Source organism: Lampetra fluviatilis, chromosome 46 (genome assembly GCF_964198595.1).
Source record: "Lampetra fluviatilis chromosome 46, kcLamFluv1.1, whole genome shotgun sequence".
In the NCBI taxonomy this organism is placed as follows: Eukaryota; Metazoa; Chordata; class Hyperoartia; order Petromyzontiformes; family Petromyzontidae; genus Lampetra; species Lampetra fluviatilis.
In genome coordinates this window covers 9,453,373-9,473,228 of record NC_136320.1, presented here as the reverse complement: position 1 = coordinate 9,473,228, position 19,856 = coordinate 9,453,373, and the positions used below count along the sequence as shown (strand labels likewise).

At 49.0% G+C, this 19,856-nt stretch overlaps 1 protein-coding gene across 3 annotated transcripts in view; it reads right to left on the bottom strand.

Annotated features, from left to right (window-relative positions):
- LOC144947759 (uncharacterized) overlaps nt 1-19,856 on the bottom strand; it is a 44,586-nt gene that overhangs the window by 20,952 nt on the left and 3,778 nt on the right. For 2 of the 3 annotated variants that reach the window (XM_078877109.1, XM_078877111.1), the window contains exons 2-7: nt 13,577-13,665; nt 11,181-12,965; nt 9,442-9,968; nt 5,253-5,352; nt 1,637-1,867; nt 257-447 (exon numbers count right to left, since the gene is read on the bottom strand). In XM_078877109.1, the coding sequence (XP_078733235.1) occupies nt 257-447; nt 1,637-1,867; nt 5,253-5,352; nt 9,442-9,968; nt 11,181-12,965; nt 13,577-13,646 (2,904 nt within the window). In that variant the 5' untranslated portion in view covers nt 13,647-13,665. The remainder of the gene's footprint in view (nt 1-256; nt 448-1,636; nt 1,868-5,252; nt 5,353-9,441; nt 9,969-11,180; nt 12,966-13,576; nt 13,666-19,856) is intronic. The other variant, XM_078877110.1, reaches the window with a different exon arrangement.

The window sequence follows — 19,856 nt, the reverse complement described above, 5'->3', positions numbered from 1 at the left end:
AAGTGGCTATGTTAATGTGAGGGATTAGCATGATGTTAATGTGAGAAATTAGAGGGCACGGAAGTTGCTATGTTAATGCGAGAGATTAGCAAGTAACTGATAAGTTCAAGGTTAATTTAACATGAATTGCAATTCAATACACAAAGTGATCATGAGCAGAGTCGGAAAGAATCAACAACAGCATTACGTAAACTTAAACTAAGCGGCAACTAAGCGTCATTACAAGTTTACGATAAAAGGAATTAATTGCAGGCACCTCACTGAGCGATACGGGCAATCCAGGGTCCTGGGCTGCTGCAGCAGCAGCAGCAGGTGGAGGGGTGGGTGGCGGTGAGGACCCCGGCACGGGCGTCCCCGGTGTGCCCGACAGGATCGCGGCGTCTGCCACCTCTCCGTTGGGCAGGATTCCATCGGCAAACCACACGCGTCTCGGCTCCCGCTGGGACCCTGCGTCAAGCACAGCCACACACTACTGAGATGGCTACGCGTGCTCCGTGAACGATAATAATTGGCGTGTTAAACGTTTGTACATGCGACAATGCGTTTGGCAATGTCGGGTGGTGGAGGGCCTTTAGTAGGAAATTTGGCCAGATCATTAAGTGACTGAACCCAAAAACAAAAATAAAACAAACTCAGCATTATCAACCACAACCACACCAGACAGTATTAACAATCGAACACGCACTACTTCCACCACTAAACGCTATCAATCACCATCATCTTATTTTGTAAGGCCTATGACGAGTAACTATTAAGAGATTCGGATCAAACTCACCCCATCACTCACCTAGCCAACCACTGCCTTCACACGTATAGCTGGGGCAGAGTGAGGTTATATGCTCCATGGTTTAGAATTTGTAAACAGTCACATACAGGAAGGTGTCTCATTTTCAGGTGTCCACATCTCCCGTAGTTAGTGCGAATCCGATGAAGCTACATACTATTAACATTCCTTTCCTTTGTTAATGCTACTCCCTGCACCCACCCTTGGTGCTGCTGATCCTGCATAATGCATGGGCATAATATGACTTTGAAACCCCCCGCCCACCTCCTACGCATTTCCCATGAATATGCTAAATTCCTCTTCATATGCACATTCTTTTTGTTAAGGCGCTCTTCCACCTCCAACCCAGCTTATATATAAGCTCCTAGCTTGGTAGTGTCTCATTCTTCACCTAAAGACGGCTGCTTGCGTTGTAGCCGAAACGTCGTGAGAATTATTTTATTATGTTTTATTTTTATTATTTTATTACTTCCCTTCTACGTGACTTTACCGAAAGAACCAAGAAGATGAAGCAATGACCGTTGTTTCCATGGAAGACTGAAGCTAGGCAGTGGTGCTGGTCATGGTGTGCTCACTTATCAGGTGATTACCACTCCCAACCGCCACCACCAACACCACCACACTACCCACGATTACCACATGACACACATTCACGAATCTGGTGAAACAATAACCATTTTGCCTTGGAAGACCGAAACCGGGCAGTAGTGGTGGTGTGCTTGCTAATCAGGTGATTACCACTCCCAACCACCACCACGACCGTACACGACGCTCATTCACCACTGCAAGGTGAAACGGTGCAAACGGTGCAAACGGTGCGGCGTGTGCGGCGTGCATGGTGCGTGCGCCCACCGTCCTGTCCCGGGTGCTTGAGCGCCGACACGGGCACCATGACGGTGGGTGGCGGCGAGGCCAGGGTGCCGGCGGCGCGGGCCTGCTGCAGGGGCGGCAGCGTGGAGCAGTACTCGGCCGGGTTGTTGGGGTTGGGGCTCCCGCTGGGCGGCGCCGACATCGATGTCGGTGACGGCGGCGCCGGCGGCGGAGATGGCGCCAGGGCAACCATTCTGTCCACCGCCTCGGCTGCTACAGACGAAGAGGAGACACGGAGGCGATCGCGCAAACCACATCAACGTTTGATGGAAGAATGCGAGTGAACAAGCGGGCAGGCGGGCGGGAGGGAGGGCGGACGGTGCTAGCGCTGGGCCACGCCGCCTCCCCGACCGCCCTCATTGCCTGGACACCGGATTTGAGAGGAGTACGTGCGGCTTTCTTTATTTAACTGCCATGGATCAATATCGTGTTGATAACCGAGTAAAGTAACAACCATTTAGCTCTTTGTGTTGCATCGTGCTTTAAGCTGTGCTGACAGAAAACTTGTCACAAACAGGATTTGCCTCGTCTCGACAGCTCAATGTTGTCGATTGGCAATACGTGTACGCTATGCAGGAAAGTCTTACCTCGTCCCAAAATTATTTTCTAGGAAGGTGCCGCTTGGAATGCAACTTGAATCTTTGTTTTATGACATTAAGCACACATTGGCCTCGACCTTGGCAATTAAGTCACAAAGTCTTTCCACTCTACAGCACACGCCTCAGAGGTTTGGCAATCACACCGAATGTATTCAACAAACATCTTTAATGGGAATTGAGCAGTCGATTCATGCAACCAGTGCTTGATGTTGATCATTCAATGCCATGACATATCAAGGCAATGTAATAATCTAGCATCAAATATAATTTACAGCCCTTTAAATTTAATTTAAAAAAAACAAAATGCCACGAGAATATTCCATGTTGGTTAGGGTGGACTGCTGTAGGGCTACCAAATGAACGGTGCAAAGTGCACTTAAAAAGTTCCTTATCTTGGCTCAAAGCTGCACAGCAAAGTGCATAAAAAGCACAACATATATTTCAGAATGAAGCAAGATCTCGCTGCTGTGAAAACGTCCTTGGAATTAGATTTTTTTTTAATAAGACGAGGGCATAGCACTGATGATGATAATCAGGCCGCTCTCGCGTGCACTCATCGGCGAGCGTCGCGTTTTGGTGCAATGAGCTCGCAAGTCTAGGCGCGGGTGCGCGTACGTCTGCACGTGTGTGCCTGCCACAGTGCACGCACACACACGCACACTTAAGAAGCACTGCTCTTTTGCTGGTACGGGCTGTTCTCTTCAAATGAATTCCACCAACGGGGCCAGACTACATCATCTCATGCTAACCGGCACAGTCAGGTAATGGAGGGCAAGGAAACAAGCTTGAAGGTGATTCGTTTGCGATTTTTTTTTTTACATAACCATGCGCATGCATCTGGGCAGACAAGGTAGCCTCTTTGTCCATTCCAGATCCGCGTACAGTGGAACGACACGGACATTATCAATCCTTCAAGGGTGGATCTTTGAGAAAAGGACTCGAGCCCACTGCTTTGCGCTGCGGGGGTACGAGCGCAGGTGGCGTTCGCATGTCCCCTGGTGGCCTCCAGCCCGTGGTAGAAGTTCACAATCCAGTCTCTCCAAATGTACGACCACTGTTAACATCCCACAAAGCAGTGCCCGTTGTTCTCATTTCCCAAGGGTTAAGGGGCTGCGATGACCACCCGACTGGAATATTAAGTTGTAAACTTTCGGAGTGCTCTAACACAGCACCTGGATGCTATCCTGACGTTTTTACTTCCTCCACATTTTGAACACCTACGAACCCTCGGAATTATTTTTTTACCCTTGCACTTATCCAGATGTCGATTACAGCAACAAAAAGGACAACAAGGGACTGTTTTTAGTTTTCGGCATTCATTCTTTGTGCAATCCCCAGTGACCGAGCGAGCGGTGACCGTCAAGCACGCTGGGTTTGAGAGGGCACGATGTTATCTCAAGTGGGAGGTTGGCGTGCGGTTGCACTGCAGCACTTCAGCAGTGCTGGCTCCGTGCCACCGCAAAGACCAACGAGCCCCCCCCCCCGAAGCCACCTCGACTGAGAAAACATTCCTGACATTCTCTTCCTGCGACATGCACGTTGAACTTCTGTGGCACCCGCACGTAGCCAACCGTGCTAATCGGAGGTGCGAGATCAATATTTCTCACCTGATACAGCCAGACCAGGGCGGTCCTCGCACACCACCCAAACATTTCAACAACACTGCTACAAGACGTTTTATGTGTACATGCGCACAATTGTGTAAATGGCTCACACACATGCAGAGGCACTCATAAAGTTAATATACGTGCACGGCAGGGGTGGCATGCCAGTAACGCGGCACTGTGGCAGTAAGCGGTTGGTGGAATGCACAAATGTTGTGAAACTCTCTTCCTGTGGGCGTAGAGGAGGAGCCATACCCTGGCTTGCCAGAAGGTGGTTCAGAAGAATGCAGACTCATATCATCAGCCCCTTGTGCACTGGATACAGTGTTGCTCCCTTGCAACCGGGGGCTTTGCCCGGGTGCTCCGGTTTCCTCCCACGTGTATAAACACTCATTCGTTGGCTGAAAATATCTTCATACACAGAGGGCTGCAGAGCTTGAGCAATTGTTGGCGCCGGTTCACCGCCTGCCTGCCTGCCTTCCAGCTAGACCTGCGGTTCTCCAGCTAGGTCAGCTTTCACTTCCCAACGTGCCACTGTGCGGTGCCCATGCCGAGTGGTGGTGGCTGCGCACACACCGAGAATCCGGCACTGTGGAGGCGAGGGTTGGTGGATCGCACAAATGTTGTCAAATTCCCTTCCCGTGGGCGTCGAGGAGGTTCCGTAACTTCGGCTCGCCAGAAGAAGGCAATACGCGGACTCTTGCTTGTTCCGTTTAAATGGTAAAGAGTGTTTTCCCCGAGCACACGTGGGTTTTCTCTGGGTGCTTCCATAGGTCAACACTCATTTCACATTATATAAAGAGGACCACAGAGCTTGGGAAATTGCAGCCACCAGCTAACCGACTGGCTGCCTTCCCGCGCTGCCTGGAATTCCCCATGCCCCCCGCGTTGTTCTCTCTCGGAGAGCGAGCAAATCCTGTACGGCTAGTGTTTTTAATTGCAGTGACTTTTGTAAACATTCTTCACGGTCTTGCCCCTGCCTGCCTCTCCTCTCTCGTCTCGCTTTACTCTCCAGCTCAGCACCTCCGGATCCTTGTCACAAAGCCTTCGTTTGACGGGAGGTCGCTCCTTCTCGGCTTGTGTTCCCGATGTCTGGGATTCTCTTCTACGTGAACCGCTAAGCGCAGTTGAGACCTTGTGCGAGCCAAATACTTGAGGCACGTCTGTTTGCATGCGCACGTGGCTAAAATTGATTTTATTTTTAAAAATGTTTTATTTCATTTGTCGTCTCCATCAGCCTGGTTTTTTTTTACCCAACTATGAATAGTTTGTTTCCTGCGAAGCGCCTGGAGATGGCAATTGCGTTTCGCCCCTGCGTTCACGTAAATTGCGCCGCAATCGCATTGGTGTACGCGTGCGTGTGGTCCGTGTGGCATGCGTCCGTCATTCCCTCACCTTTGTCGATGTGAGTGTGGCAGCGAATGCACACGCGAGCCTCCTTGTTCTCCATGTACCTCAGCCGGCTCTTCTGCGAGCAGCAGGGGGCACAGAACACCTGCGCGCGGGGCATGTGGAACGGACACCAAACACAACCGAGGCCTGTTAAGGGATTTATGTATTGAGGGACACCGACCAGCATTTTTTTTAAAATAGCAACGTCCATGTTCACATCCAACAGCACGATTCGTGATTCATGTTTGGGTAAAGACCACGTGATGATCTCACCAATTCTTACAACCAAATTTAGCAATTAAGAAACTAATTTTGGCTGTGAGAATTTCCCATCACCTCACCATTGAGTGAGCTAAAATGATAATAAATGGCGCATTGTTAAACCCTTGCATACAGGACTCTGTTTAACACACACATTTAAAACCTACGCATATATATTTTGGGTCTTAACATACACTGAAGTTGTATCCATTTGTCTTCTATTATATCGCAATATTTTACACCACTCCTTTAATTCAACATGTGCATTATCGTGTTTTGATAACTAGAGCTGCGTTTTTTTACTTGCTTTCTACTTTCAGTTCCCCTTAAGGCATCATTTTAGTGACTTCATTATTTAAATCAATAACATAAAATTAATCAGTTTGCGGAATTCTCCAGCCTCCTGGACAACATTTTCTAAGTAAACCGTATTGTTTTTGTCCTGTTATTAACTGGGTGTCCTCGTTGGCTATGCTAAGTGCAACCTGCATGGCATGAGCCCGTGACAACTTCATGTGTTGAATTTGCTGAAGACGGAGACCTACGTAACAATATTGTGGTGCATGTTCACCATGAGTACGTGTGGCTAATGCAGACTTGATTCCTTGCAAAAGGTATTTTGTGTTTCAACATCTCAACACTTGCTGTATTGGAAGAAAGGGTAATACCTATTATTATTTCTCATACTTTGATTCTGGCAAATAAGGTCCCATGATATAGCTGCTTACCCTGAGCGATAAATGCGCTAATACGTGCACTGTCTTTGTACTGTCCGCCTCTTGGCACTCTTTGTCTGACACTGGTGAGACAAGGCCATGAAGGATATTTCTCGGGTTCGATAATCAGCTTCAAAGACAATGCATATATTATCTATATATATAAAAGGGAAATTTGTGAATGTGTGTCTGTCTGAAATGTTTAGCATACTTCTCGAAATGCAACAAACTTGAAATTTGGCATGTGGCTAGCTTCCATACTGTACACAATGTGAATTTGGCGGGGGGGGGGGCGCACTAATGGATATATTTTGCACGACAAGTGAGCGGTGACGTCACATCTGTGATGTCATCCGCATGCGGCAGCGTCACGCAGTGTGCCTGCTGACATCACGCATCCCCCCCCCACCCTCCGCGTAGGCCGTGTATTAATCCAAGACAAGAATCCAAGTCCCGGGCGAGGCCGGGTAGTAAAGCTAGTTATAATATATAATATACTGTATAATATATGCATAATTATCAGAGAATGTGTGTTCATGACAAGTGTGTGTGGTTAATGCAGACTTGATTCCTTGAAGAAGGGATCTGTTTGGTGTTTGAACATCTTAACGCCTCCTGTTGTATTGCCAAAAAGGGTAAAACCGATTATTATTTCTCAAAATTGGGGTGGGGGGGGGTCGGTGAGAATCAAGTCTGTGACCTTTCTAATATCTCCATGCAAAAGGCCACAAATCATTTTGACATGTGGTTCACGTAGCTTAAGGCAGAGAGCCGAGGACTTCAAGTCGTTAACTCATTGCTCGCGGCTGTGTTACCAAGCCACTGTCCAAGTTTAAAATAAACTTCACACATCTGAAACAAACCTCAGCATCAATGGATAACCCGATCACATAAGCACAATGCTAACAATGGTAGACATGTGGAACTTACACAGTTTATAATTAAATGGGGCACCCAGTAGCAGATATATTTAAAAAATGCCCCCTTTATCCTCAAATCTCATCGGGCTGCAAACTCCAAAAAAACTCTCCTCTTCTGTTACTAATTCCTCAGCCAAATGTACCACCCACCCGATCACCCCTGCACCTTTTACCCCGATTAATTAGAAACAGAAGCAGTTAGCCATGCTGTCACCAACTCAAAACCTTGATAAAGAAGAATAATATAAGAGACTAATCAAAACCATTTATGATGGAACAGTTGCACAAGATAACCTGGAGAAAACAACACTATACAAATAATAAGGGGACGTCAGACACCGAGAGACACTGAGAGACACTCTCTCTCACCAAGGCTACTCATAGCAATGCTAGAAGACAATCTCTGGGATTCATGGTTGGAAACATAACAGCGCAAATGTGCGTGAAGTGTAAACCATTTAATATTTGCCAACGACGGTCGTCTTATCAACCAATAGAAAATGATCGACAGGAAACGATTGAGGATCTAGAAAAAGAAGGTGCACACATGGACGACAGATACACGAGCCGGAAACCTAAGTTGCGGACAGCAAGTTCACTGAACAAACAACAACAATAATAGCTATTACTGAAGCAATGCTACTGGACATCCCAAGAATACACAAACCTAGCAAAAAGCCTTTTGTGAATCCTGAGTACATAAACCTCGGGTAATTACACTATGTAACACGATTTTAGTTCCTAGATAGTGAGTGTTATTTTCTAATTGCTTATGCCTCAAAAGTAAAGAAAATGGATATTCCCCACAAACTTTGCTTTTGTGACTGGGACTTTATGTGATGGAATGACACATATGCACACGCTTTCTCATTGAAAATAGGTACATTTCAAAATATCACTATCCTGGTCACAAAAGCAAAGTTTGTGGGGAATAATAGCCACTTTCTGTACTTTTGAGGCATAAGCAATTAGAAAATAACACTAACTACCCAGGAACAATTTTTTTTGTTACATATTGTTATTGAATGCAGACTGGGATCCAAATGTTGAAATAAAGAGAGGAGTGCGAGCAGGATAGAGCGATTTCAGGAAATTACATTCGGTGCCGAGTAGCTAGCGACGCATCGACGGGTAAGCAACAGAACGTTTTCCAACATCGCTTATTGCCCGCTACGACCGAGATCAGAAACGTGATGACCGGCAAAGAAAGTGCAGGAGGAACTGCCAAGTACACAAAAGAAAAATGGAGGGGAGATGTACATGCTGGAAGTTACACCAACGCAAAGTACAGGCATCACATCGACTGTTAATCCTTTCCGATTCCGAGACATCTGCAACTTATAGGGTGGGTCCCGTTCACCGTTGAATCTTGGACAGCACAAGCGGACAGCGTAAATTTAATTTAGAAAGGTGTAGCGCCACTGTTTTTAAAGATATTGTACTCACCGCAGAGAACCGTCGCAACATGACTGCACTCTACGATATCTAGCGCCAAAATGTGCCACACGCCCTCCCCCATGGCCCCTTACTTTTGATTCTGTTACGATGACGTGTGTCTTGTGGAGGTACGTCAGCCCGAGAGGACGACAAAACATTACCTGCAAATGACCAAATTGGGATCCCCGCACAGAAACGATGGCCCCCAACTGCGAAACAAAAAGCTCGGCAGGACCCTCCTGAAAAAGGGTCACGAGAATCACGATGCTTTCCTCGCTAAACGAGCAGAATAATAATAATAATGTCTCTCGTCTCCCGCAAGCAACGAATCTCAGAGGTCAGACACCTCTTTGCTTTGTGAGGGTACAAAATATCTGCTTCAAACACCTGTCACTAAACACTAAATCCTATGTTTTGAATGAATGGGTCTATGTAATACAGCAGTAAAAGAACTGATTACTCAGGGTACGAGGGCAGCATGCTATGTGTCAGCGGAAAATGTTTTTGCATATTTGCAACTCGCCCTTTCTTCTCTGTGGGATATGTCTTGCAAGCTTTTGTGAAGCCCTGTGATGAACGTGGACGGTTGTAAATGGAACAAGTCTCTAAGGGCAGCAGCAAGACTACACCACAGGTTGGTTTATTTTGGATCGTCGTCATGAGAGTGAGCTTGCAATGCCCACCCGTTACGGACAGGTCGACGGACCTAATGCACAAACGCTTTCATCTTCAGCTGGAAAGCATTGAAAAGATAACACCCAACCGTTCTCTCTTCTGTCCCGCCTTCCGTTAAAACGACGCAAACCAAAAATTCACAAACGGCAGCGCAGAAAGGCAAGAACGCGTCCGTCCCCTCACCTTGCCACACGCGCGGCAGTGGTGTCGTCGGCGCGTGAAGGTGAACCGTGTCGTGCACCGCATGCAGTTGGGCGCCTCGGCGTCGGGCACCCACATGGGAGCGCTCATCCCGGGGCCCTCCCTTCCCTGGGTGCCCCCTGCCGGGCGCTCCCCTCCCGCCCGGGCCCTGCTGGCGCCACCGGGGCCGTGCGACCACGCCCGCTCCTCTTCCTCCTCCTCTTCCTGCGTCGTCTCCTCGTCCTCATCGTCCTCCCCCTCCTCGGCCGGCGCCATTGCCGTCACGTGGTTCTCCGTGGCGGAGGAGGGCGACGCGTGGGCCTCGGGTGGCTCGCGCCCGTCGGCCTCCTCGCGGCTGCCCAGGAGGTTGCTCGCCGGCCGCGGCAGCTGCAGGCGGAGCGGCTGCTTGGGGCGAGCACCGCCCGGCGGGGGCCGTGCAGCCCCCGGCGTATCGGTGCCGTTGTGCGCTGGCGCCGCGTGACGAGGCAGCAGAGGCGCCATGGCAGGGGAGCCGGAGTCAGCTCCGCCGCCTTCAAAATACACGACCACCCCGAGGACGTGGATAAGAGTACAGAAGCAGCACTTGCTCTCGACATCTGAATAACGGTCGAGCTGCGAGTTTTATTACTTTTCAGTCTTTGTATTATGTGGATTTCATCACCCGACATCAGAGTCATCGCGCAACGTAAAGAAACGTCCTTTCAGAACCGCCACCGTCAGCAGAACCTCGCGTCACTTCAGGGAGTGGCCCTGCATGATGACACCACAGAACTACACTCGAGTGAATTCAATAGACGTCTCTACCCAGCACTGGGCATGGCTCAGTTCAGTGATAAACTCAATTAGCTGGTAAGCCAAATACATAGAACACTGTTTAGTGCAGCCTGTGGTGGCTGGGCTACTGGAGCGACTCCAATCGATGTTTCTGTGGTGTGGTCCCTTTAGGCTGTTCTCCGTCAGCTATGAACGCCAAAAGAACATTCCTCAAATGTGGTGACCAGATCAAACGGCACAGATGGCAAGACGAAACTGGTTAATCTGAAATTACAGGCCTTTATTTAACACTAGTTCATGAAGCCTGTCTTCGCTAGGCAAAAGTTTTCAATATATAATAATTCACCTGTGGCTTTTTTGTTAGCTAAGATTTGAATTTTTAGTTAAGATCAGACACTAACTACTCCAAAAATTTGTATTTTTCCACAAACGACTTCATTCTACTTTTTATATTTTAAGACGTACCCATCGGACACCGCTCAATTTAAAGATTCCATCATTTTTTTATGAGAAATAACAAAAATGTATTAACTTAATACTCTATGAGAGGAAGCTCCTATCTCTACAGTTGTTAAATAATTCGGATTTGAACATCATAAAATGCGTATTTTTTCGTTCAAAACCGCTTGAATCTAAAATATCTCACAAACAATAAAGGAACAATGGGAAGTACCGTAGAGGTTTTTGAGACACACAGATTAAGGTATTTTTTTATAACGATTCCTTTACATCGTGGTGTGGTGCTGTGGTTAGAAGCAACAATCGGGGGTTGACTAAATCCACCATCCCTCTTTGGTAATACAACTTTGTGGTGAGCTCACGGTGGTTGTTCTACGGAGACAACTGGTCCCTGACATGGGAATGTAGTACGTGTACGTTGGTTCGTGGTTACGGTGGTGAAGACTTGTTTGCCTTTGAATGAAAAAACAAAGCGGCGACAGAGAGAGAGAGAAAGGAGGAGGACTGACCGCGCAGCGGGGAAACGCTGTCGCCGCTCGTGTCTGACTTGCTGTCCTCCACCTCCTTCTCCTCGGTCACGCGGTCCTCCTTGAGGGAGGGGGCCGGGGAAGCCGGGGGGGAGTCGGCGCTGGCCTCGAGCGAGCTCAGGAAGGCCTCCAGCTCGGCATCGCTCTCCGACACGTCCGCAGCTCCATTAGTTCGCGGGGCAGTGCCCTCCTCCTCCTCCTTCACCGTGACGCTTGCTCCCGGCTCCTCCTCTCGCTCCTCCAACTCCTCCAGAAACTCCTCCCGCGCCTTCTTCGGCTCCTCGGTGCCGAGGGTGGGCATGGCGACTTCCTCTTCGTTGACGAGCGAGGGCAGCGCCTCCCGCTCGGCGCCGCGATAGAGCTGCGGTCGAACGACATCGGCGCCGTCTCCGGGGATGGGCGGCCAGTGCCGCAGGGAGTCCCCGGCGGGCGGCTCGCTTGGGGGTTCGCTCGCCTCCGAGTCCACCCCCCGACGGCAATCGTCCAGCGCCGTTGGCTGATCGATGGCAACACCGCCACCGCTATTCTCGCCCTCGCCGCAACTCCTATCAGCGTCGTCAAACTCACCGCCCTCTGCGAACATCTCCACTCCGGTTGCAGCAAGAGCCTCTACGGAGAGGGGAGGCTCCGGAGAGTCGTCCCGGGACGCGTCGGCTCGCACGCTTTCCGCCTCGAACATCGCGCTCGCGTCGTTTTCCGACGACATTTCAGCCGCCGAGCCCGAGTTCCGCCACGTCTCGTCCGAGAGGTCCCGGTCAGGTGACCGTGGTTCATCCGCCACGCACACCACAGCGAGCCGCTCGCCTCCCACGCTCGTCGAGCAGCTTCCGTCCCCGTTCGTTTCCCCGCCCTCCGCCCGGCCTCCTCTGAACGGCGTTCGGTCCACGTCGCTCGCAAGAGACGTATCCGCCGCGATGGCGTCGCGCGGCCGCTGCTCATCGTTGCGTGGCCGCTGCTCGTTGTCGTGCGTCCCCGAAAGCAGGTCGCAGAGCGGCGGCCCGCGCTGCGGGGCCAGCGTCTCGGCACCAGGGCCCGCCGACAGGAGGTCGAACGTCACCAGCGGTGGCCGACACGCATTGCGCGCCGCACTTTCATCTTCTCCGCCGCCGGCAGCCAAACAATCTTGCAGCCGCGCCGCCTCAAAATGTCGCGTGAACTGCGGCTGTTGCGACGAGCGCGGGGGCGACGGCGTCACGGTCTCGTCCGACGAGGTCACGGCCGGGGAGACGAGGCCCACGTCGAGAGCGTCGGCAAGGTCCGAGCGACGCGTTGTCGCAAATGGATCGATCGGCGCGGTACCGCGAGCATCGTCGGTGGGTAGGGAGGCCCACGGAGATGCCACCCGCGATGGCGGCGACGTTGAAGGCAGATTTTCCGGTGGCGACGCCGGCGAACCGGGGGCGGCGGCGGGCGGGTGCACGGGGAAAGACGGCGAAGGAAGAGGCGATTCCACCGAAGACGCCGACGACGAAAACGATTGGGAAGGCGGCGACCCCGGTTTCTCCGCAATGAAGTTCGAGGGCAAGCTCAGGAAGGGGCGATCGCGCTCACCGCCCTGCCCATCCACCAACGGCGCCAACGGAGGCGAGATCAGCGCGGGCAGGGAGGAGCGCTTCTCCGAGAGCGCGTCCGTGCCAACGGGCGGCGGGCGTGGTGGCGGTGGCAGCGGCTCTGGGGCAGCGAGTCCGGCACGCCGGGTGCCGTCCTGGCTCGAGAACATCTCGGAGCCGCGGGCGGCGGGCACGAGCCCAAAATAATCCACGTCATCTGCGACAAGCAAACGCAACAGCGGTTAATTTCATACCCGCCCTGCGCCCAGATTTTCCGTGTGGTAACTGCCGCTATGTATACACGGCATTGGAGGATGCTCGTGTTGTGCGTTTGTCGGTTTCGTTTCTGGTTGTATTGTTGGTGGTTTGTGTTCCTGGTTGATTTATGTTGGTGGTTGTACTGTGTTGGTGGTTTTATTGCCTATTGGTCTGGTTGTGTTTCAGGTTTGTTTGTGTTGCTGGTTGGTTTGTCAGTCCTTGTACTGTGTTGATGGTTGTGTTTCCAGTTATTTATATAGTGATATTGCTGGTTGTGGTTGTGTTGGTGGTTGGTTTGTGTTGCTGTTTGGTTTGTGTTGGTGGTTGGTTTGTGTTGCTGTTTGCTTTGTGTTGCTGTTTGGTTTGTGTTGGTGGTTGGGGTTGTGTTGGTGGTTGGTTTGTGTTGGTGGTTGGTTTGTGTTGCTGGTGGGGGTTGTGTTGCTGGTTGGTTTGTGTGGTTCGTTTCTGTTGCTGGTTAGTTTGTGTTGCTGGTTTGTTTGTGTTGCTTGTTAGTTTGTGTTGCTCATGGCGGTTGTGTTGGTGGCTGTGTGCCACGTGCGCTCCGCTCACCCTCTGTCTGCTCAAAGTCGTCGAGGACTTTGTCCAGAGCACACGCAGCCGCCTGGAAAAAACTCTCCATCCTCACGAGTGGCGACCGCCTGCCACAACCACCAGTCACAGCCAGACAACGCAACACCACACAACAACCGCTCCGTTAGCAAGGCCCACACGTGCCAATGTAAACACGCGTTGGCGTGCTCTCAGCACCACCGCACTACCCACAACCGCACAAGTTGGTATTACCGTGGAACATAACAACACAGGGTGTTGCACTGCCATTGGAAAAAGTTGTGAATGGACGTCCTTCTTCCCTGGACACGACGCCGATTAGCATGCTCAGCATAAAAAGAGACAAACAGAAGTACTGACAAAAGACAGTTCGGAGTGCGCCTCCCTATCCATCTCCCTGTCAGACAGGCAGTGAGGGAAGACTGTCAGCTTGTAATGTGTTGGTCCGCATCTATAGATTGCTTGAAACTTGTCAATTCTAGTGTCTTCATCGACCCGTCCATGTAATAGGGAAGTAAGCAGAGAAGTGGTAATAAGTGATGACAATGATATGCTTCCGGCCGCATACAATGCCGGTGACATCAGGTATCAATCTGCATCAGGACGGTGAACCCGTTTAGCTTGATTCTGCGTAAAACGCGTGGTATGTTGCATTGTCAATGGACAAAGGTGGCTGCGCATGGCCTGCACACGACTGCTCGTACCAACTGTTTTACATGCCGACATTAAAGTGTGCTTACTAACAGCACTTATCCCATCAGTCGGTGAGGCCACACCGGGAAGGAGTTTGCCCGAGTGTAAAGGTCTAAAAAAGCCGCGTGTTGCACGTACAGTGCCAGAGAGCCGTTACAGACGTAAGTTTTAACAACATCGCAGTTCCGTCCGGTATCAGCAATAATAAAAAATCAGAAAGTAAAAGAAACGCCCCGACATGAACACAGCGGTGCAGGAGGGAAAGGAGGGGAGGGCCGCGAGTGGGGGGGGGGCAACGGAAGGCTGGGAGACTGTCACCGCCGCGTGAAGCTGCACTTGGCTTGGGCCTTCACTCGGTGCGATAAACATCAAAGTGGCAGAAGCTGCGCGACTCGGCCGGGAAGCCTGGAAGTGGCCGACGGCCCTTGCCACTGACCCAACTTGTTTCCTTCAAGACAATTTTGCCCTGAAGAGACCGGTTTTCCAGTACCGGTTCTATTGCTGTATACCCGAGACATACGAGTAATTTCACCGTGACAGCGGCAGAAAGATTTAGACAAACAACAATGTGCACAAGAGTAAATTCCACGCTGTGGATATGCAAGCTAATATGTGGCACGGCAAGCGGCCACGGCATGGCCCGCGTGTTGCGATGTGTCACCCGCTTCTCGTCGTTGCAAGCGAGCGTGCAACGACGAGTAGCGGGTGACACACTCGTTTGAGCAGGAAGTCACACTGTGACTTTCGACTTGACAATCGTGGGTGCTCGCAGCACAAGTCTCCCATATTGCTTGTGAAAGTTTGCCAAAAGTTATCAGCTGTGGTGAGAGGTGTATTTTGTTGTGAGTGGAAGCTTTTATGATTTCTGCAAACTATAGCGGGTAAATCAATATTAGTTTCGGAGCTAATCTCAAACGTGAAGTTGACCCGTAACTTTATTTTTTTTTTATGTATCGCTGCCTCAAAGTGACTGAAGTTTTTTTGCAATTAAAAAACAGACAATCTGATTGGGTACTCAACTGCTTTAAAAAAGCACACGAATGGAATCAACAAGTATCCGAATGTTTTTAGCTTAATGATCTCCCAATATTTACCGGCCGCTCGACTGAGTTGAGGAATGCATTACAGTCAATACACAGAATCACAGTGTAGAGGCACAGATGCAGAGAAGAGGAGGGGATCGTGAGCACTTGGAAATATTAAAAGGCTAGAACGACACTCAGATGTTGACTTTCAAACCAAATGTAACAAATTGAGAGGGTGTGATTTGAGAAAACTGAAAATTAACTGTTCCCGTATAAACTAAACCTATAAACGAAACTATTTTTATTTTACCATGTAAGGCCCACCGAGCTATGTAGCTCTTTTTCAGAAGCGACCTGGCCACAAATGATAGCTCAACAAAGTGGCTTATCACGTGGAAATGTATTGCAACCAAATACTGTACTCTAAACGCATGTTTCTAAATGTAGAGGGAAAAATCAAAGGACCCGTAGAAATATCCACGTGATCACGGGGAGGGTTTTCTTCAGGTTGCTCTGGATATACCCTGAATATGCTCTGCTCTGTGCCTAGACGCTGGCCAAACAATTTGGATGCCACTGGTAAAAACTAAATGCAAAATAAACATAAACATCCCCCAGTAAAGAAATAATAATGGTTTATTTTCAAATAAATCACACCAATCGTTAACCCTGATCCAAACTGTTCCGTCATTACCATGTTCAAGTGTGACTGCCACCGTGAAAGCTTTGAAAACTTCCATCTCAGCAACCAACTCAATATCCACAAGGATACGTGTTGAAAGGAGGATAATGAAAGCAAATATCACAAACCATAAACCATCAGCTGACTCAGGGAAAAAAACTAACGCTTTACCAAACTCATACTGCCGCGTTAAAGTAAAAAAGTCGAAAATTTACGGATGGCTAGAGCACTAACGACAACAACGTGACCCCGTTTTTTTTCAAGCCCTTGAATGTTTCAAACAAATTACTTAAGCAAAGTCTTTTCAAGCTGGCCACATGCCAACTGAAGAAACGGACAAGCAAAACACAACAAGGCAGTTCCATTAAGTGAGAACACAGTTTAACTTTCATGAGTTCAATCTTGATTTGAAGCTTTCGTGACTGCAGGAATCCACTCTTTGGTTCTGTCGGTAAAGTCACGTAGGTAGAAAAAAAAATCACGCCGTTTCGGGCACAACACAAGCGTCCGTCATCAGGTGGGAAAGCATGGTCTGCTGCTGCTGAGGCAGACTGTTTTCAAAGGTTTGAAATGGGTGTAGCCCAAGGGTTATAAAGAAGTGGCCGGGGCTAGTGATGTTAATGTGTGGAAATTAGCATGTAACTGGAAGATTGGAGAGCCGCCTCCTCGACGAGGTCACAGAATTCTAGATTTGAAGCTTTCGTGACTGCAAGGATTCATATTCTTAGGTTTTTTCGGTAAAGTCACGTAGGTAAAACATTAAGTGGCTATGTTAATGTGAGAGATTAGCATGTTAGTGTAAAATCTAAGAGTGGTGCAATCCAAAAGCATGAGTGCAACCCAAAGGGTGCAATCCAAAGGACATGTGAGCATGAAAGTGCAATCCAAAGGCATGAGAGTGCAATGCAAAGGACATGTGAGCATGAGAGATCTAAGAGAGAGGCATAGAGAGAGACACGGAGAGTCGGAAATAACAGCTGACATAGGCAGGTAGGATGGAAACATCACCATCAGTTAAGACTTTACCTGGTTAATAATGTCCTTCCAATGATTGCTCAGTTGGTACCCCATCCTCTCGTTTGAAGTTGTGTCTGTTTTTATATATCTGGATGCCTTCATGAACAAATCTCTGAAGGTTTTCAGAGTACCTCCGTCTTAGAAAAAGCTATTTCGTGTGAGCCCACAGCGTTAAAACAATGATCGGCAACGGCAGAAGTATTGGTCCTACCGTGTTTCAAATCCGCCTTGTGTTCATGAATGCGGTCCGAGACATGTTGTTTCGTTTCCCCAATGTAACTGCTGCCACAACCACAACTCAGTTTGTAGATACCAGGGTATTGCATGTCAGGAATCACATCCTTTACAGATGGGATTAAATAACGGATTTTGTGTACTGTGTTGAAACGAACCTGGATCTTGTGTTTGTTTAAGAGTTTGGAAATATTTTTGGTAAGCCCTGCTATGTACGGTAAAGTGATAGTTTTGGTTGGATCCTCAGAAGGCTGTCTCCGCATGGCTGGGGAGACAGCTTTGCGGATTGTATGGTCCAAGTATCCCTTCATCCTGAGGGCTTGGTGTATGTACTCCAAGTCACTGGCTAAGTGGTGCTGGTCGGAGATGCAACGGGCCCTATGGTGTAGTGTTTTGATGAGGGAATTCTTCTGGGCTGGATGGTGGTGGGAGTCAGGCTTTTTAGATAGGCATCCGTGTGGGTGGCTTTCCTGTAGACCGAATGTCCGCCGTACAATCCGCAAAGCTGTCTACCCAGCCATGCGGAGACAACCTTCTGAGGATCTGAAACACAGTAGGACCAATTTCTCTGCCGTTGCTGGTCATTGTTTTAACACTGTGGGCTCACACGAAATAGATTTTTCCAAGACGGAGGTACTCTGCAAACCTACCGGCTACCTTCAGAGATTTGTTCATGAAGCCATCCAGATATATAAACACAGACACAACTTCAACCGAGATGATGAGTACAAACTGAGTAATCATTGGAAGGACGTTATTAACCAGGTAAAGTCTTAACTGACAGTGATGTTTCCATCCTACCTGCCTATGTCAGCTGTTATTTCTGACTCTCTGTGTCTCTCTCTCTATGCCTCTCTCTTAGATCTCTCATGCTCACGTGTCCTTTGCATTGCACTCTCATGCCTTTGGATTGCACTCTCATGCTCACATGTCCTTTGGATTTCACTCTCATACTCACATGCCCTTTGGATTGCACCCTTTGGGTTGCAATCATGCCTTTGGATTGCACCACTCTTCGATTTTACGTTAACATGCTAATCTCTCACATTAACATGCTAATCTCTCACATCAACATAGCCACTTCCGTGCCCTCGTCGAGGAGGCCGCTCTCCTATCTTACTTTTACATGCTAATTTCTCACATTGACATCACTAGCCCCAGCCACTTCTTCATGACCCTTGGGCTACACCCATTTCAAACCTTTTAAAACAGTCTGCCTCAGCAGCAGACCATGCTTTCCCACCTGATGACGGACGCTTGTGTTGCGCCTGAAACGTCGTGATTTATTTTATTTTATACCTCCGTGACTTACCGAAATAAACTTTCATGAGCTTAATGTTGAACCATGCTATCTCCAACAACTGCAAACGTCACCAGTTCACAAGTCACAAAACATTAACATTTGAATTTGCAGTAACTCAGTCATACCCGCGTGTCTTAATATTATTTTAATGTGACCTTGTAATGCACTGCCGCCGCTATTAAGAAACCACTGGAGCTATGCATTTTTAAATCTAGATTGAAAACTCATTTCTTTAGAACTGCTTTTTGTGCTTAGATTGTTGTCCTTTCCCCCGCACCTCAAAATAGCACGGTTGGCTACGTACGGTGCGAAACACGTTCAACATACATATACAACATTCACTCCTCACTTTGGAAAGAGAGGACAACTCAGAGGCGCGAGGAGGAACCACAGACGGGTGGGAAAGCAGCCACGCGGGGAGCCGACACCAAATTGCCTCAAAAGCTTTGTGGTCCTCTCTATACTTGAAGGTGTCATTGGCCAATGAATAACTGTTTACATGCAGGAGGTAACTAGAGTACTCAGAGAAAACCCACATGTGCGAGAGAGCAACACTCTATCCCGTACAACTCTAAAAGGTTGGGTGCAGATATGCTGGGCATGGCACCCCGATGCCCACGGGAAGGGTGTTGCACACTGCGTGATCCACTAACCCTCGCCTCTACAGTGCTAAATGATAGGCATGTGCCGCTACCACCACCGCCCTGCTAAACATTACCAATCTTAGAACATGAGATGTTTATTGTATATTCAAATATGAGTAATAACTGTCTTCTCTCCAAGAAAATCCATACAGGAAGTCCCTTGTTCTCCCATGCTGTGCCTTACAATGTGATATGGCTTCTAAACTTGTCTGTGCATTTCTGACTCCCACTGTTTTAATCCAGGCTACAGATGTCAGCCATCTCTGTTGTTTGCGTGGGAAAATTACACAATTCCATTTACCCTGGCACCTTGCATTTTTCCTTCCTCATCCATTGTGTTGTTGCCCTGTCTCTGTATTTTGAGAATACATGAATGTACAGCCTTTGTCAAGCCACACATGGATTTGGGGCATCCCCATGCCAAACAGGTCGTAAGGGTTATTTGACCATACTTCACGACGTGGGGGGTTGGTGAAGACGCGGAGCAAAAACGTGGGAACAAAGTACAATAAAACAATCCATTTTGCTGCACTGCTTCCCACCACAGAGGCCTACAAAGCACTATGGCGACCTGTTTGTGCATGGTGGTGGTCACTCATCAAAGCACCATCTAGACTCAAATCTACTTAGCTTCCGAGATCCAATGAGAGCGGGCTTAGGTGCTGGAATAAAATATAAAGAA